The following is a 16,094-nucleotide window of genomic DNA, read 5'->3' as shown; positions in this document are numbered from 1 at the left end:
AAATTACAAGAACGTTAGTCACTTGCATAAACGCAATTACGTGTAGAAACAAAAATATGCAAATACGTGCTTATATTTATTTTGAATGTCAAACTTTTTCTCACGACACTCATGATAAAAAAAATATACACGGTTTTTTCCCCAAAAAATCTTCATGATTAGACGGTGAATTTGGTGACATTTTTTGGGGTGACCGATGACCCAGATACTTGACTCTGGTCATCGCTGACCACCGCAGCGTCATCTTACGAGAATGTGTGATGCATGCCCCCAGCATTACAGTTTCCAGACCAACTTACCCAAGGCACTCTATATGTCTATCTTCTGAACGTGCCGTTTGTGGAGACTGCTTATCCAGAATATTAACAATAATCCAGCACATATCAAGGAGAAATTATTTTTCACTTTCAACTGTCAGTGTTGCACAATTTACCATCTCTGACCTAAGAGGCCCTGCTCATTTTGAACATTCGTCATTTCGGAATGACTGGATCTCTAATATAAAACATCTGCTTAAGAATTATGGGCGATTTGTAGCTTGTTGACATCCCAAAAATATCTACCTTTATGCTTTAACAAAATTGACAGAAGCTTTTTTTCCTGGAGAAACAATAAAGGGCAAACTTTGTTAAATATTTTAATAGACACAAAACAACTGGACATCACAACAAACAGGTTATAACTAGGTCAGAGTTTTTCCAAACTCTTTGGGTTGGTTAATAGTTCCCGGAGAATTCTCCACACCTGTTTGGCAGCATTGTCCATAGAAGAAGGGGCTTTGCCCTTAAACAAGTCCACATTTGGCAAGAAATAGTGCGGACACCGGCGATTCTGAAGACATGAAATGGTCTGAAGAAGAATTCCGTTAAGTCGGTCCCCTAGAGAAGTGTCGTCCCATTCCATTTCCCGTGGATGTTTCTCACACTCGTACAGGAGCAAAGTTTTGAAATGATAGTTCGTGATAGGATTCCCAGGGAGGTCCAAATGTCGCTCTCTCAAAGTCTTTAGAATGCTGAGACACCGGCGCCGACACCCCCCGTACAAGAGCCTGTCCTCGGCGTACTTAAACGACATCACCCACGCATCCCCCTCCGCTGCACTCTGCTTGTCCTTCATGTAAATACTTTCCCTGGACAGCAGATCGAATCCTTCGGTTTTCACCTCCGCTACCAAGTTGGGGTTGGGCCACTGGGTATGGGGTACAGGCCAATGGGCTGCGGAACGACACCAGATTCCTGCGCACCGGAAAGCTGGTATAATTTGAACCACGTACCTTTCTTTAATTCGGAGCTTGACTTCTGTGGTGTCTGCTACCATTTTGACGATATCCCTATAGCTACATTTGTCGACGGCCTGTGCCACAAGGGTCTGGAACCGGGACCTGATTTTCCTGGCGGAGAGGTATCCGGACGCTGTGATGAATTCTACCCATAACGACATCGACCTCTTCCGCCCGTCACTCAGTTTTAGAACAGCACAACCCGGAATTGTTCCATCGTCCACAAAGTTGAAAACACCCATTTGGTTAAGGTACAACACAACTTCGAATTCATTTGGAGAAACTATGTCCAGACCTTCAAATCGTCCGTTCACTTCATTGAGAGAACTGATAAACCTGGGCTCCTGGACCTCGACTTCCTTCAGAACATCCTGAACTACTTTACACACCTCGCGAATAGTTTTGATGGTGTTCCCCTGGCGAGTCTGTACCCGTTCGTTATAGTACTTGTTTAACTGGAACAAAATCTTGGACTGGGCCGCTAACATATCCGGCGAACTCCCCTCCAGAAGCATACTCGCAATTTTTTTTAGGTCTTATATTTTGCCGCTGAAAATCCAAAGAATTCTTTTTCACGATGATCACTTGTTAATTCATTTAATTAATTTCTGGTTGCGTTGTTTCCTCCGTGTGGCTCCTGGACAGCAAAGCGTGTCAGTCACGTTACTTTCACTTTTCCAGTTGCATGCTTAGCGACACAGCGGAATATGAACTCGCTCTCTTTATTGTCTCTGTATTATGATTGTGAAAATATTTTTTTTTTGTATTTATTAGCCACGTTGTATGCTTGGATGGAGTCCATATACCAGTTGTAGCGCACTACGTCATGCGTGTACAAATGCTCCGTGGCTGACTATCAATTGCTGGTAATTGAAAAATCAACTTGTCGGTAATTCTGCACCAATCGCTGCGCAGAAAATTCCACATGCAGATTTTTACCTGAATTAGCCCGCCCACCTCATTAAGAGAGGCTGTTCGGCATTTGTTGTTTTGCGACTGGCCCCGCCCCCTCTATCTGTTCATCAAGCGAATGATTAGCTCGAGACACCCGCAGCGATGAGCACTGGATATTAGCCATGCATCGTTCAACGGGCAAATAATCCTAGCGGGGTTCTGATAAACCACCATCTTCTCTCTCAACGCTTTTCTCTGCCTTTTTGTGTCTACCAACAATATAGCATGTCATCCACTTAATAAAAATTCTTTTATAAACTTGAACAAATTAGGGAATTTTTCAATAATCGAGCGACCTGTGTCACTGAGATCGCCTTGGAATGAGACACAGTTTCCCTCGCGCCGACTCAATTAGTTGTCTTTCTGTTTAATTCCTACGGACGCCAATTCAGCATAATTTAAGAAATGTTTACGAAATTCAAGAATCCTTGCACATTTTATTTTTATTTTTGGTTGTACTCAGTGTTTACTAGAAATATATATATCCATACTTTTTGTAAGTTAAGAACGGAATAAAAATAGTTTGTTGATATTTTTTTTGTTAATCCTAATCGTTTATAAAACCATTTTTAAATAAACTTAATATTTTAAAATTCTTTTTTCCGCAAAATTAATTCATTTATTATTATTATTTTTCTTTTAATATAAGATACATATACAACTATTTTGCATCGACCTTTTCCCAGTATTTTCGACCAAGTAAATTCTGTCATTTTGGATGAATTTTATACTATCGAGGAGAAAAATCCATGTATGACTGCAAATACTTATTAATATTTTATAACCACGCATATCGTAAATGTCATTCCAATCCTTCTGGAGGCAAGATATGACTTTTAACTAATGAACATTATGTTTAAAATCGACGAGCTATATAATTTAATATTTATAACATTGAGAATATAATTTATTATCTTTTTAAAACAAAAATGTTATTAACTAAGATTAAATTTTAATTCATATAATGAATACATTTGTAAATGAGGAAATATTGCTGCTTGATGTCTATTTCAAAATGTCGCCAATTTCTTAGAAGAAATATTATAAAAAGTAATGCTAATATAAGAGGGAATATTTTTCTGTGATGGTCTCTTTGGATATGCCTAGTCCTGTTATACTAGCACACCCTTCTTTCCCTAACACAGTTATTAGCCGCGTGCCTTTCCCCGGAATATTGGCATTTGGCGGCTGGAGACGGGCTGATATATGGAAGCGGGGCCTAATGATCGTAAATAATCACAGAACAGATCAGACCGTGTCTCCAGGGACGGGGAAATATATCGGGTGTCCCTGCCTCTTCTTCCTAATTTGATTGTTCCTGCAAATATTTCCCGAGCCTTTTGTGGAGGCTCAAGTCTGGGTTTTCTAGCACGTGAGGCTGTTCCGAACTGATCTTCGGAGTGTGGTTCTGTATTTACGTACCATCGGAGAGGCTCCTTTGTTCACAGCCACCTTTGTAACTAGAAAATACCGTCGGTTGTGCTGAACTATTTTTTTTCACCTGTCAGCAGTCCTAGGTGCATCCCACATTTCATATTTTCCCACTAAATATCATTGATAAAGGACGTTTTATATTCCTTATTTTTTACCTTAAAGATGGCCTCCAAATGGGATTTTTTAAAAGAACGATAAAGGACAAGACAATAAAAACTATACACTTTTTTAAGTGGCGAAGATTTTTTTCTTTGGGGGTCTGGGGTCAGCAGACGACGTCTCGCTGATTGTCAGAAATGACGTCACCTCTGACCGGTATTTCGTCTAATTCATTAAGGGTCGTCAGTTCCCCTCTCATCCGGCAAATCTACAGCCATAGGCACTTACCAACCATAAAAAAGATTCTTTCCAGTTTCCGGTGAGCTCATGGCGTATTTTATAGCTAAAATGATGTTAAATTTGGGTTAATCATGAGAATGATCATTTCTAAATAATCAAATTTGGCTCACAATTAGTAATTTTAATTTTGGTTATGCAAACAATACTTCAATCTGGGTTATTCATCTGTTTCGTGACCTCGTGTTTTGATTAAGTGCGTGTTTCGGGTACTTCGTTCTGTGCTCAACTGCTGGAAAATAGATTTTTGCGTTTCATTAGCCCAGTGGAATACAAAACCCTTTCATGTCCAGCCCAAACGACAGCAGCCAATTTGTCTTCCATCATTTATATCTTTTCATTGACTAAGCGTGCTTCATTGTATTTTAATCGAAGCTTGATTGAACTCAGAAAAAAAAATGGTTACTGTTTAGTAATCCATATAAAAATGTCTAATTATAAACTGTTATGTGATTGATGGTGAACCTCTGAATAGGATGATCGTATTATCTATAAGGTGAATTATGAATATTCAGTGCTGGAATCTGAGAAAAATGGTTTGCTAGCTGATCACGTGTGTAGCATTTATCTGTGTAATCAGAAACAAACAGAATCAGTAACAATACCGCCAGCATTCCTCCTCCAAGTTTTGGGTAATTGATCCTGAAGTTCTTGGAGAGTACAGTTGGCAATCCTACAGTTCTCAGCTGTTTCAGTAGAGCAATGGTCCCACAGTAGCCATTGTAACAATAAAACTCTTCCATGTGGCATCAGTACAGAAGTAGAATGTTTGCTTTCGCACAAAACGTCTTCATAATTTATTTCCCTATTTTTTGGTATATCATTGTATTTTGTATCTAGATTTAATTTTAACTTTGAAATATATATGCAATAGAATTACAAAATAGTTGATATTTATCCGTGTAAATGAAAAAGTAATGAATGAATAAATAATATTTAATTTATTAATGAAGGTCTATTATTATACGTGAATTAAGTGTTAGCAGTGAATTTCTGGGTATTTGGTTGTAATTCTTGAGAGACGTTTACAATGTACATTGACAGTCACAGTTTCCAGGTGTTACTGATCCTCGGGAAAGCCTTGGTCACATTACACATCCTTCGGCCATAAGGGGCAAGAAACAGACATTTATAGGGTTTTGATGAGTCTCCATGGGAACTACAAGTTTCATGTCTTAGAAGAATAATTAGAACTAACAATCGACAGAAAAATTTACGGTCCTGTTCGATTGATAGAAAACTACAAAGCATGCTATGAATTATCATCGGGTTTGAAAGTTGAAATTGATGCGATTTTTTATTTGGCGGGAAAGTAGCTGACGTGAAGTGATGTATAAAAAGTCTGACTACCTCTGACACGACTTTTATCAAAAGGGAACACGCGCATCCTTAATGAGAGGCTGGGAGAGCAGTCATATGTCAGTGTACATCTCTCTGGACTGCCCACCATAAGTCACTGGCGAAGATCTCAAGCAAAAATAATTGTAATTTATTTGAGTGTCAGTTTTTGCTGCAATTCTGTTCAAACCCTTTCAATTTGAAATACTCAGTGCACTTCGAAGAAGAACGAAGAAAAAATTAATTAGAATGTACAAAACTTATTACAAACGTTCCGAAAGTTATGCTCGATGCGAAATTTAGTTTCAGTGAATAAATGAATGAAAATTTTGCTCAAGTTTTTTATTTTTTTATTTTTAAATACACACACGGTAAATAAATTTGATAAAAAATGTACTATTTCAAAGAATAAGTTGAAATTTTCACTTGATATTTTAGAAACTGCCATTTCATCCACATCCAGCGGCAGAATTGTGGCTCTATTCTTATTTTATTGTTGGTTGGGTACAGGGAATTTTGAGAAGTTTTTACGCTGAAATAAAGATTGTATTTGCCATAAGCCTATAACTGGTTTCACTTCTTGATAAGCCGATTGCTGCGGACGGTTTATTGGGGAGAGGAACACAGAAGTTATTTATGCTTTGGCGACACCACTGATCTTATCATTTCGCCTTTTTGCCGGAATCCTTTTAATGATATGTTTATTTTCAAAATAGTTATCTTTTAATTTGAAACCATTGTTCGTGTATATATTTTTCCCTCTGGTACAAGAATATTGAAAGTGTGGCAAATGTAAGGGTTTCGGACAGATGGCTAAAGATACGTTTTATTACAAGCAAAATTAAACACATTAGGTATAAAAAAAATCACCTTTTCACAAATTTATCATTATTTAAGTATTATATCTCTGGTTTTTATTTCTTTTACAGAAATTAATTTCGTCATCTTAGCAATGTTACTTTTCTCCATTATCGACGAAATTAATGCCTCAAAATAAAATATTGCTGTTTATCAATTAGCAATATGTTGCTTTTGTGTCCAGGAGACAAGAAATGTCAACTCAACATTTTTTCAAGATCATAAATAAACAAATTAAATATGCATAAAACTAAACAGCGATGAATTAATTCAGTTAATCAGGATTAACCAGAAATGTCATTCTAAACTCCTGCCCCCTGGGACCATCGTGGCACATTTATAGCCAACATGCTTTTCCATGTTAAAGATATTGAATTTGATAAGACTTATTTTGACTTACATCAGATAGTGTTTAAGGGGACTATAATCGTTTGTCGGTCCATTGATTTCCTAACGATCGGAACAGAACAGATCATTCGGACACCCTTGGATATAAATTAACACTGGTCCTGCGGATAACTCCGAGTTTTTTGGGGGTTGACTAATCGTTTCCCTACTTAAGGGTAAGATTTATTTATATAGTAATGGAGTGTGCCTGGCAAAATATAAAAAAAAACTTGTTAATTGAGGCCATATCCAGCCCCTTCCAACCTTTTGCGGTTTCTCTCTCTCTCTCTCTCTCTCTCTCTCTCTCTCTCTCTCTCTCTCTCTCTCTCTCTCTCTCTCTCTCCAACAATTGCCTTAGCAAACGTGAAATATTAATTCCTACAGACTTTGAAATACTCTTTCACATGGTAGTTTCAAAGAACTTAACAACAAAACTGTATAAATTTTGCGTTGAAGTTTTTCTTTATATTTGGATTTGAGAAAATTTGATTTTATCCCACCAAAATGCAGTATTTAATTTTGCTGTAAATTCTACGACAGAATCAGGGCGTACGTCGAAGTACTTGAGACTGTTACATAATCCTGGCAGTGACTGAGATACCACGGTCACTGTGATCAGTTCCAGCCCCCCGGGGCGATAGGTCAGGGCCCCCGGCTCTCTTACTGTCACTGCAGTGAACCCCTCCCCGGTGCGACGAGGGCAGGTTTTACATGCAGTGTATAGAATGCCGGGGACCGGTGGTAATTATCAACAGAAAACAGACCGCTTTATGTCGACAGTTTTATATCCGGGTTATTTACTCCCTATCTATCTCCCCCCCAATAATTCCAGCCACACATGGAGTTTCTGTGTAATGGATTCTGTGTTGTTACTGAAATTCTTCAGCACTTATCATTGGAATATTAAATCTTTGTTTTTCCCTCCTGCATGTTTCCTTTTCAAATTCATAAACCTTTTGTTAATGCATTAAAATTTTTGTTGGAAAATTTTATTTGAATTTGTGATATATTTCGAAAAATCATTTCATCATTTGTTTATTATTTTAAAATGTTGAATTGCCCCTTGAAGGCTTTTGCAAAGTAATTCAAGTAAATTACCTTTCAAAAACGTTAATAAGTGGGGTTTTTTTTATATGCATGAAAATCATTTCATTAATTATTTTATATAAAATTATTTCAATTTGTAAGAAAGGAGATTAAATCTGATTTTTAAGCAAGGTTTTCTTTGTGATATAAATATCAAAAGAAAAACACCGGTAAGAATTGGAAAGATCTACGTACATGTAATAAGATTAGAAAATTTATTCTAATATTATTTTTTATAAATAACATTTCCTCAGTTCATTTACACTAAAAGTTTTAGTATTTGCTCTTGTACATATAATTTATTCATATATTTAAATTGAAATAATTATTATCAATCTTTTTTAATGAATTCAAAATAAAGGAATATTTGTATTCTTTTGTGCTGACGACCTCGTATATTAATTATACTATAATATAGAAAATCTCATATAAAAATAAAATAAACAGTCCTTATGTATTCAAATGTTTCCAACCAACTAGAAATGCGGTTTACATATTTATAGTTATCAAAATCTTAAGTTACCACCAACAAAAATTTAGTACTTTAAGCGTTAAATAAATTTTCTCTCGTGTGAGTTAGAAAAATAATGATACAGTGTCTAGGGTATTTAAAGGCAACACAGATGAGAGAGAGATTGATGTGAATATTGGAATGACAGAATGTCGGCTTCTTAATCGCCTCTCCCCACCAAACTCCGCTACAGTAGGTCTCGCAGAAATAGCTTCCATTTGTTTAAGAATAACATTTTGTTTCTACATGCTCTCTTAATCGGAAGAAGTATGCAAACAAAGTGTCGCGTTCAGTAGGAACTTGCCGGGGGATTCCACCATTATGATTATCCCGCTCTTTTCTATCCTATAAAATATAAATAAATAAATAAAAATAAATGAACCCAAGATAAAGACGGTGTTCTTTGTTCATATTTTGTCAAAACTTTTAGATATCACATTTATTTATCAATTTTTTACGGCGAAATAAGTAAGCTAGGTAAAATGTAAATTTTCAAGGATAAATTATGAATTAAACTTATTATTCAGGTTTATCTATTAAAGACCGAAGTAATATATTTTAATTTTCTTTTCTTTTTTTTTTATTGAAATCGGCAGTATTTTGCGGTGTGAAATTCCTTTTGAAATGAATTCATTATCAAGTGACTGCTGTTATGTCAGCATTTTGAGCTCTCAAATTATTTATATACTTTTAACTTCTTAATTTTATGAAAAGCTTTCCCTTTTATTTAACGATACATATTACATGTTTAAATATTTATTTGAGCACACTTTAAGCCGTATTTTAATGTTATGAAAAATACTGAAAGATATCATTTAATTACAGAAATATTTTCATCTAAAAATACCGACAGTTTGCGTCTGATTAATTTATCACCATTAATTTTAAGTTGTACATAGGTTCGTGAGTTGTTAAAGATTTGGCGGGGTTTTTTTGGCGATATTTGTCCGCGTGTCCACCTGTCGTCTGACAATCAGCCGACGTCAAATGAGGACTTAGCGGTCGTTAATATCACAGGGCGATGTCCAGCAATGGAGTGTCGTACTTAGCTGGCTGCCATGTCTTAGGCCGACTGATCGTAGCTCATCTGTGTCAGTCCAGTGATAAGGCAACAAGTATCGCACAAATAAACATTTTGAGGACTAAGATGGATAGGGCAAAGGACTCTATCATGTAGCAATTATTTCTGTGCAGGTTTTAATCAATGTCACATTCTTACACTGAGTGCGGTATTGCACCGTCTGTCAGTCTGTGTTATGATAGCTGTGTAAAGATTTACTAACGGAAAGTGTCGAATGACGCTAATGGTTATATTGATATTAGATTCACGGGGACTTTTTTAAAATCATTTTCTATTAAAATTTGCATAAAAGAGGGGGAAAAAATAACCTATGATTTTAAATGCACGTATGATATTAAAAAAAAGTAATAGACGAAATAGAGACGAAAAGCCATACTTCTTTTTGTAAAAAAAAAAAAACCCCAAAAAAAACCAAAAAACAAAAAACCAACTGTTCTGTTGTCCTTTAAATTTCTACAAAAAGTTAAATTATGTAGTGGACAGTAGCCACGAGATTGTTGCAAATTTTTTAAAAAAATGGTCTTATTTGTTTGAGAACATTATTTATTTGTTTATTTATTTATCTAGAATTTATTTATTTTGCAATAAATATTTAGATAACTTGTCCCTTGTTTGATATAATTCTGCTGTTTCACACAAGCTTCCTTTCTGTGTGTAACGTTGGTATGTACTGGCGTACTACTGATACACACAGATATAATAATTTCCCAGATTTCTCCGCCTGTGATATTATACCGGGACGATGATCGTTGCCTCTCCAATTACCCGCTGTAGACGATAATCACGGATTCGTATTTTCAATGTGATGTATTGGAAATAAATATATTTACAGAGTCGTAGGCGAGGGGATTCGCTGTGGGGGCACAGATTGTATCGGTTCCCTCCTTGTACGGGGTAATCGGCCCCAGGGGTAACCATGTAGCTTCAAACGTTACCGCTGATGTTTACTAATCGTCTTACCATTATGTCTGTTAATCAAGTTCCAGTGGGATCGGAGCAAATATTTATCAGGGATATTACTAATATTGAACCTGTGACCAATCCTCATCTTTATAATCGCTCGCTCATCTCCCCGAATAGCTAGTCTGTAAATCTGCATTTATAGAATTTGAACGGGGAAATTTCTGCTGATAACGCCTATTAGTGTGACCATACTGTAGAAATAATGTCGGGTTCGATTTCCTTGAAGTAGGATGGCAGGAGAGATAACGCTCTCATCATGTCTAATCTTTACATTTCTGTGGCATCTTGTCGGAGAAAGTCTTAAAAAGCGTATATTTTTGACCATGCATAAATTTGAAGGACAGCTTCACGGGTTTTTGGAATTGACACTAATAGAATTGGATTTAGAGAACCGTTTGTTCGGTTCGTTTTCTCGGTCATCCTTGCAAGAATGTGAGCACTTGCAACGCCACTGATCATAACTTGAATTTTTCTGAAGTACTACTGGTAGATATAAATAATCTGTGATCAATCGTAATGAACATAATTTAAATTTAGGAACTGAAAACAATAAAAAAAAATATTGTTTTTAATTAGCTTGCAGATATTTGCAGATGTAAAAACATTTATTGAAAATTTGATGCCTGTCTTTCCATCTTCACATTTTACTTTTAAGTATCTCTTGACATTTTCTATTCTTTGTGTCTGCTATAACCAAGACACCGTATAAACCATGTTTAATTCTCATTAATACGCGAAACTTTTGGTTTTATTAATAGGGTACCTGCTTAAAACGGTGTATTATTTCCATAAATTTGTAGTTTTAATTTCTAGGCCGTTAATGTGACGAGGTTTTGTAACACTGAAACTGAGTGACGGAAGTGCCAGGCTGATTTATCGGGCCGGTCGTGCCTGGCACCGGGACCCACATTAACGTCCTAAGAGTCGGCCCAAAAACGTCCCTCTCCGCGGGTTTCCTTGACTTTCATTTCAAATCTACTTCGTATCTCCATGTCTTCGTCTTATAAAACACAATAATTAATCAATTATATACACTTAATGTTAATTTTTTCCCCAATCATTCCAGCAGTTGTAACTGCCAAATTATAGGGTTGTTCATCTCAAAAATAATGTCGTAATATGAAATGATGTTTATTAATCTTTTTTTTATTTTCTTTAGACGAAATTGCGTGTGACAATAAGCGGACAATGGTTTGTTCTCCGTGGCCAGCGATACATGTAATCTCTGAGGAAAACCAACGCTTGGGAATGTCCAATATTTGTTTCCCTTAATTCGTCATATTAACAATGTTTATTTTCTCTTGCGAATTACCAGATGCTTAATTGAGCAACGTCGTAATTAGAAATTTGTCTTCATCACAGAGAAAATTTATTTGAAACTGATCCCCTCCTATGATCCCCCAAGCAATAGCTTTATGATTCAGGGGCCATTATAACCAATTAGATCCGAACAGCTTCCATCGGAGAAAACCCAGAATTTGGTCAGCTACGGATGGCTTGTTCCATGTTTAGGAATGAGTCCTGCAACTCTTTGATTGTAATCTCTGTAACAATCTTCTCTTTGATAAGTTTCTCCAGTATAAAGAAGGTTATGACGTGTTAACAAGGCCCCTTAATTACTTGGCAAATTGCTATCTGGTCAGTTTTGGCCAAAGCCCCTTATAACAAGAACAAATGAAGCTATGGACATCCCTTTAATTGTTTCTTTGGTGATGCCAGAGTGAACTCTGTTGGTTTTTATTTTTCTTCTTTGACAGTGATGCTTATGGACACTTATGTATAGAATCATACTGACCTTATTTGTGTATGAATATACTAAGAAATTTTATTACTATAAAATAAAATAAGGTCGAGATTGAAATGGAACGTAGTAATATAAAATCAATTATCTATGTACAATAACTAGTTCACTAACAATTGATTTATGTGATCTTTGATGAACAAAATTTTCTTTTATTTGATTTACCATGAGTTTCTCCTACAAAATGATGTCTCTAATGTATATATGAGTAATTATAATGCGAAATTAACATTTTTTGTTTATTTCCGAAATTTATTATTTTGGGTTTTTTTTTAATCTGGATAACATTATTTCCTTCGTCGTCCTTTTATAAATCGACTTATGCCAAAACCAACTATTATTTAAACGACTTTTAAAAAAAAATTCGACACGATATGTAAATATAAGTATTAATCACTCTACTGTTGGGTTTGTCTGTATGATTTTTTCAAAACCTTAGATGTATTATAGTACGCTAAATTATTGAAAGAAACCATTTTTACATACACGTATTTGCTCGATTTATGTTTGAAAATGAATCGAAAACTCATATTAATCTTGTGGGTTTTTCTTTTTCTTCAGTAAGGGAATCATGATATAAAAGTTTTGTTGTGCCGGGGTATAAGAAAATAATTCAATTGTTAGACTGTCATTTCTTATCTCTACAGAAAACGGAGAGTCTGGTTTTGGATTTCTGGAATCGGATAGTTTAAATGGCCTCATTACCAACTCTCTGCTGTAATGATGCCATATCGAATCCTCGTATCCCACATACGACACATATTACTTTGGGTAGTTGCAAAAAAAGGGGAAGCTGACCTAAATTAGGTAGCTGAAGGGTTGAATTTTTTGACACGAAATAAGGTCATCTTGGCAAAAGAATGTAGATATACTTATAACCCAAGCACGTAAATGAGGTACTTTCGATTTCGATCTGTAAATTTCGTAGAACTTTTTTATGCTTTATATTTATAGATAAGTTATAATTAGATTTCTTCCCTTGTCCCACATATGGTATCTGGCATATCACTTCATAATGCCCAGTCTCCGGACCGTCTATAGTATTTACGTGTATTGTATCTGAAAACTCGGCAGTATGCTAATTTGTCTGTCATTTAGATCTGTCAATATTTGCATTTCCATCTTTGATGCATTCTTCTTGCTTTGGTGTGGTTTGCTTAATATGATTTATGTGATGGTGGATAGCAAATTCGATCATGCACCTTGCAAGGAATATTATTTCAATTTTCAAGCGGCGTTAGGTTTCCCATTATGGTGGTATTAGCAATGACAGTCTTCATATAGCGAATTATTTCCAAAAATCAATGCTTCATACACTGCTGGGTAACAGCGGGTATATTTTATAATCGAATATCACCTTTTCTGGCCATCTGGTACATTTCATTTATCTTAATCAATTAAATTGATTTTATCTATAACAACTGATTTTTCTACGCAATACACATGGCTACACGTTAAATAGTGAAACATTTCCAGCGGTCGGCTCCGGCAGTCAAGATCAAAGAGTTCAAACGTGTCCCGTGTCCTGTCAATACTAAAACACACCTGGTGTTCTATAAATCACACCTGTAATCAGAACAGGGGAGAGAACTAAGCGTGGCAACGACATACAAATGGCATAGGAAGTACAATAAATTACGGACATAGTGTCCGACGAATTGCTACTATATGAGGCGATAAAATAGTTCTGAGGACCCCCGGCCTTGAAGAACCGCCAGGACACTGGGTATTAGTATTGACATTAGGCAAGAACAGTTTGTCGGAAAGTAAAAACAGCATCTTTTATATTTTCCCTTTTTATAACTAGCTCATGCACAAGATATAAAAAAAGTAATACATATAGTAACTTCAGAAGTTTCTTTTGATGAAAATAGGTATCACCATATTCGCAACTGTTGTAATGGACATGATTGTTTGAAAAAAATACATAAATAAAACTGTAAATTTATCTTTGCAACAGCTTTCAGTGGCGGATCCAGGAATTTGAAAACGGGGGGGCGCAGTTAAAGGCAGGCGGTCTGGGGGCCGCCTTGAGGCCCCCAGTGGGTCCAGGGCGAAGCCCTGGTGGGGGTCCAGGGGGCGAAGCCCCCAGAAGCTCCTGAAATCTAGATATTTTGAAAGGCAAAATCATGTTGTCTGGAGGGCCAATTTTTACTTATTTTCCCGTCATTTTAGTCACTAGAAATGTTACCAAAATGTTATGAGACATTTAATTTTCAAGTAACAAAAGCTGCAGAAAGTTTCAATTGAGCTCTTACAAATAAGAAGTATTTATTTCATTGTATCTGGGATAAGACTTTTAACTAAATTTTGTTCATTTTGTAGGCTTTTGCAATTTTACTCAATAATATTGTTATTTGTCATAATTGTCCAGGAGAAAATTTGCACCAATGAGTTTGTCGGTCGTAAATAATTAAAATAAATAAAAACAAGAAATACTTTTAAATATCGTACACAATTATAGCTGTTTTATTTAAATGGATTGTTAGACACCATTCTTCTTGGGTTTTTGTTAATGAAGATGTCGACAATTTTCTTGTAGTCTAGGGGAATATCTCTGTGAATTTGGAGAAGAGTAAGGGCGTTTAACCGGTCCTGTCCCATAGTACTTCTCTGGGACGATTTAATACGTTTTATTGCTGAGTTTCCTCGTTCAACAGTAGCACTCGACACAGGAATAAGTAATAGAAGAGTAATTATTCTGTGAATTAATATTATGTACTACATAAACCGAGTCTTACACAAGAAGTCCACTCGTACACAAGTTGAGCCGTTCCTATTTTTTTTTTTATTACTAAACTATATCGAATGAAATAACACTTCTACATGAATATGCCTACAAATTATAAATCTTTGTATTTTTCATTTTACAAATTGAATTTAATATTAAAGTAAAGCATGACTTTATATGATCAGAAAAAAATCATCCACCAAAAAAAAAAAAAAAAAAAATCAAACGGGGGGGCGCGCGCCCGGCGCGCCGGCGCTGGATCCGCCACTGGCTTTTATTGGTATTTTTGGTTTATTTGATGCATTAACATTTTTTTTTATTTTGATAATATACTTTTAAGTTAATACTCGAAACGATTTGAAAATGATTTGAACACTAGAATATGTTGGGGGGGGTCTTCATTTTTGTTATCAAGTTGTTTGTGTGTTCTACCTTTTCGAAAAATCGAACCCAAGATATAAAGCGCTTTTAACGTTTTGGAAACATTTTTCGCACAGGCATTATTTTACATCGGGATCGGTGTTATCGTGTAGGTGGCGTTGTCAGAATTTCTCTTCCGGCCGGATGAAAGTCGACATTTTTGCTGTAATATAATTATGCAGATTGCATGATTAGAATGGTAATAGAAGTTTTGAAGACTATGCTATATAATATTTTTTATTGATCTTTCAATTTTATTCACTTCTTTGGTGAAACAAACACCTGTTCCCGGTTACCTCCTCATACTCTCAGCTGCTTTGACCAGAGACATAAATAATTGTTATATATGTATCTGCTTTGATGATTATTTGCTATAATACACTTTTATGATATATTTTATGTTTTTAACAAAGCTGGTAGCTGAAGATAACGGAATCATATATGTGGATTATACATAAATAATAGCTTGTACATAACAATCTTTGCTATACATATTGAGCATCATCAGATTGGACACAAACCCTAGTTTGGTGGTATGAATCCAATATGGTGGTTAAATGCCTGAATGGTTTATCTATTTTACCTACCTAATGGGATTCATTTTTTGTTCATCTCGGATGACGTTTTCAGAAAAAGAGCACTTTGTTTGCACTTGCCTGGATGATAGGAATAGAAAGTAAAAAGTTCGAGGAATGAGGCCATGTTTTTCTTTGAATAAAATAAATCTTTTTGGAGACAGAAGCACTTTGTTTATACACAATATCTGAGATGCATATCATTTTGACCTTTTCATTAACACTTGTGCAGAAAAATTGACATGATTTTTTTAAACGAATGTAATATTATGAAGTAGAC

At 35.6% G+C, this 16,094-nt stretch overlaps 2 protein-coding genes across 6 annotated transcripts in view; one reads left to right on the top strand and one right to left on the bottom strand.

The window, feature by feature from the left end:
- LOC105336522 (neurobeachin) overlaps positions 1-16,094 on the top strand; it is an 86,294-nt gene that overhangs the window by 52,030 nt on the left and 18,170 nt on the right. The gene's annotated exons all lie outside the window — the stretch shown is intronic.
- On the bottom strand, positions 624-2,135 carry LOC105336521 (protein mab-21-like 2). Its single transcript, XM_066077210.1, has one exon. The coding sequence runs from the start codon at positions 1,792-1,794 to the stop codon at positions 688-690; it is 1,107 nt and encodes a 368-aa protein (XP_065933282.1). The 5' UTR covers positions 1,795-2,135; the 3' UTR covers positions 624-687.

This window comes from Magallana gigas, chromosome 2, assembly GCF_963853765.1.
Source record: "Magallana gigas chromosome 2, xbMagGiga1.1, whole genome shotgun sequence".
Taxonomy (NCBI): domain Eukaryota; kingdom Metazoa; phylum Mollusca; class Bivalvia; order Ostreida; family Ostreidae; genus Magallana; species Magallana gigas.
The sequence above is the reverse complement of the archived record's forward strand: the minus strand, read 5'-3'. Positions and strand labels throughout refer to the sequence as shown.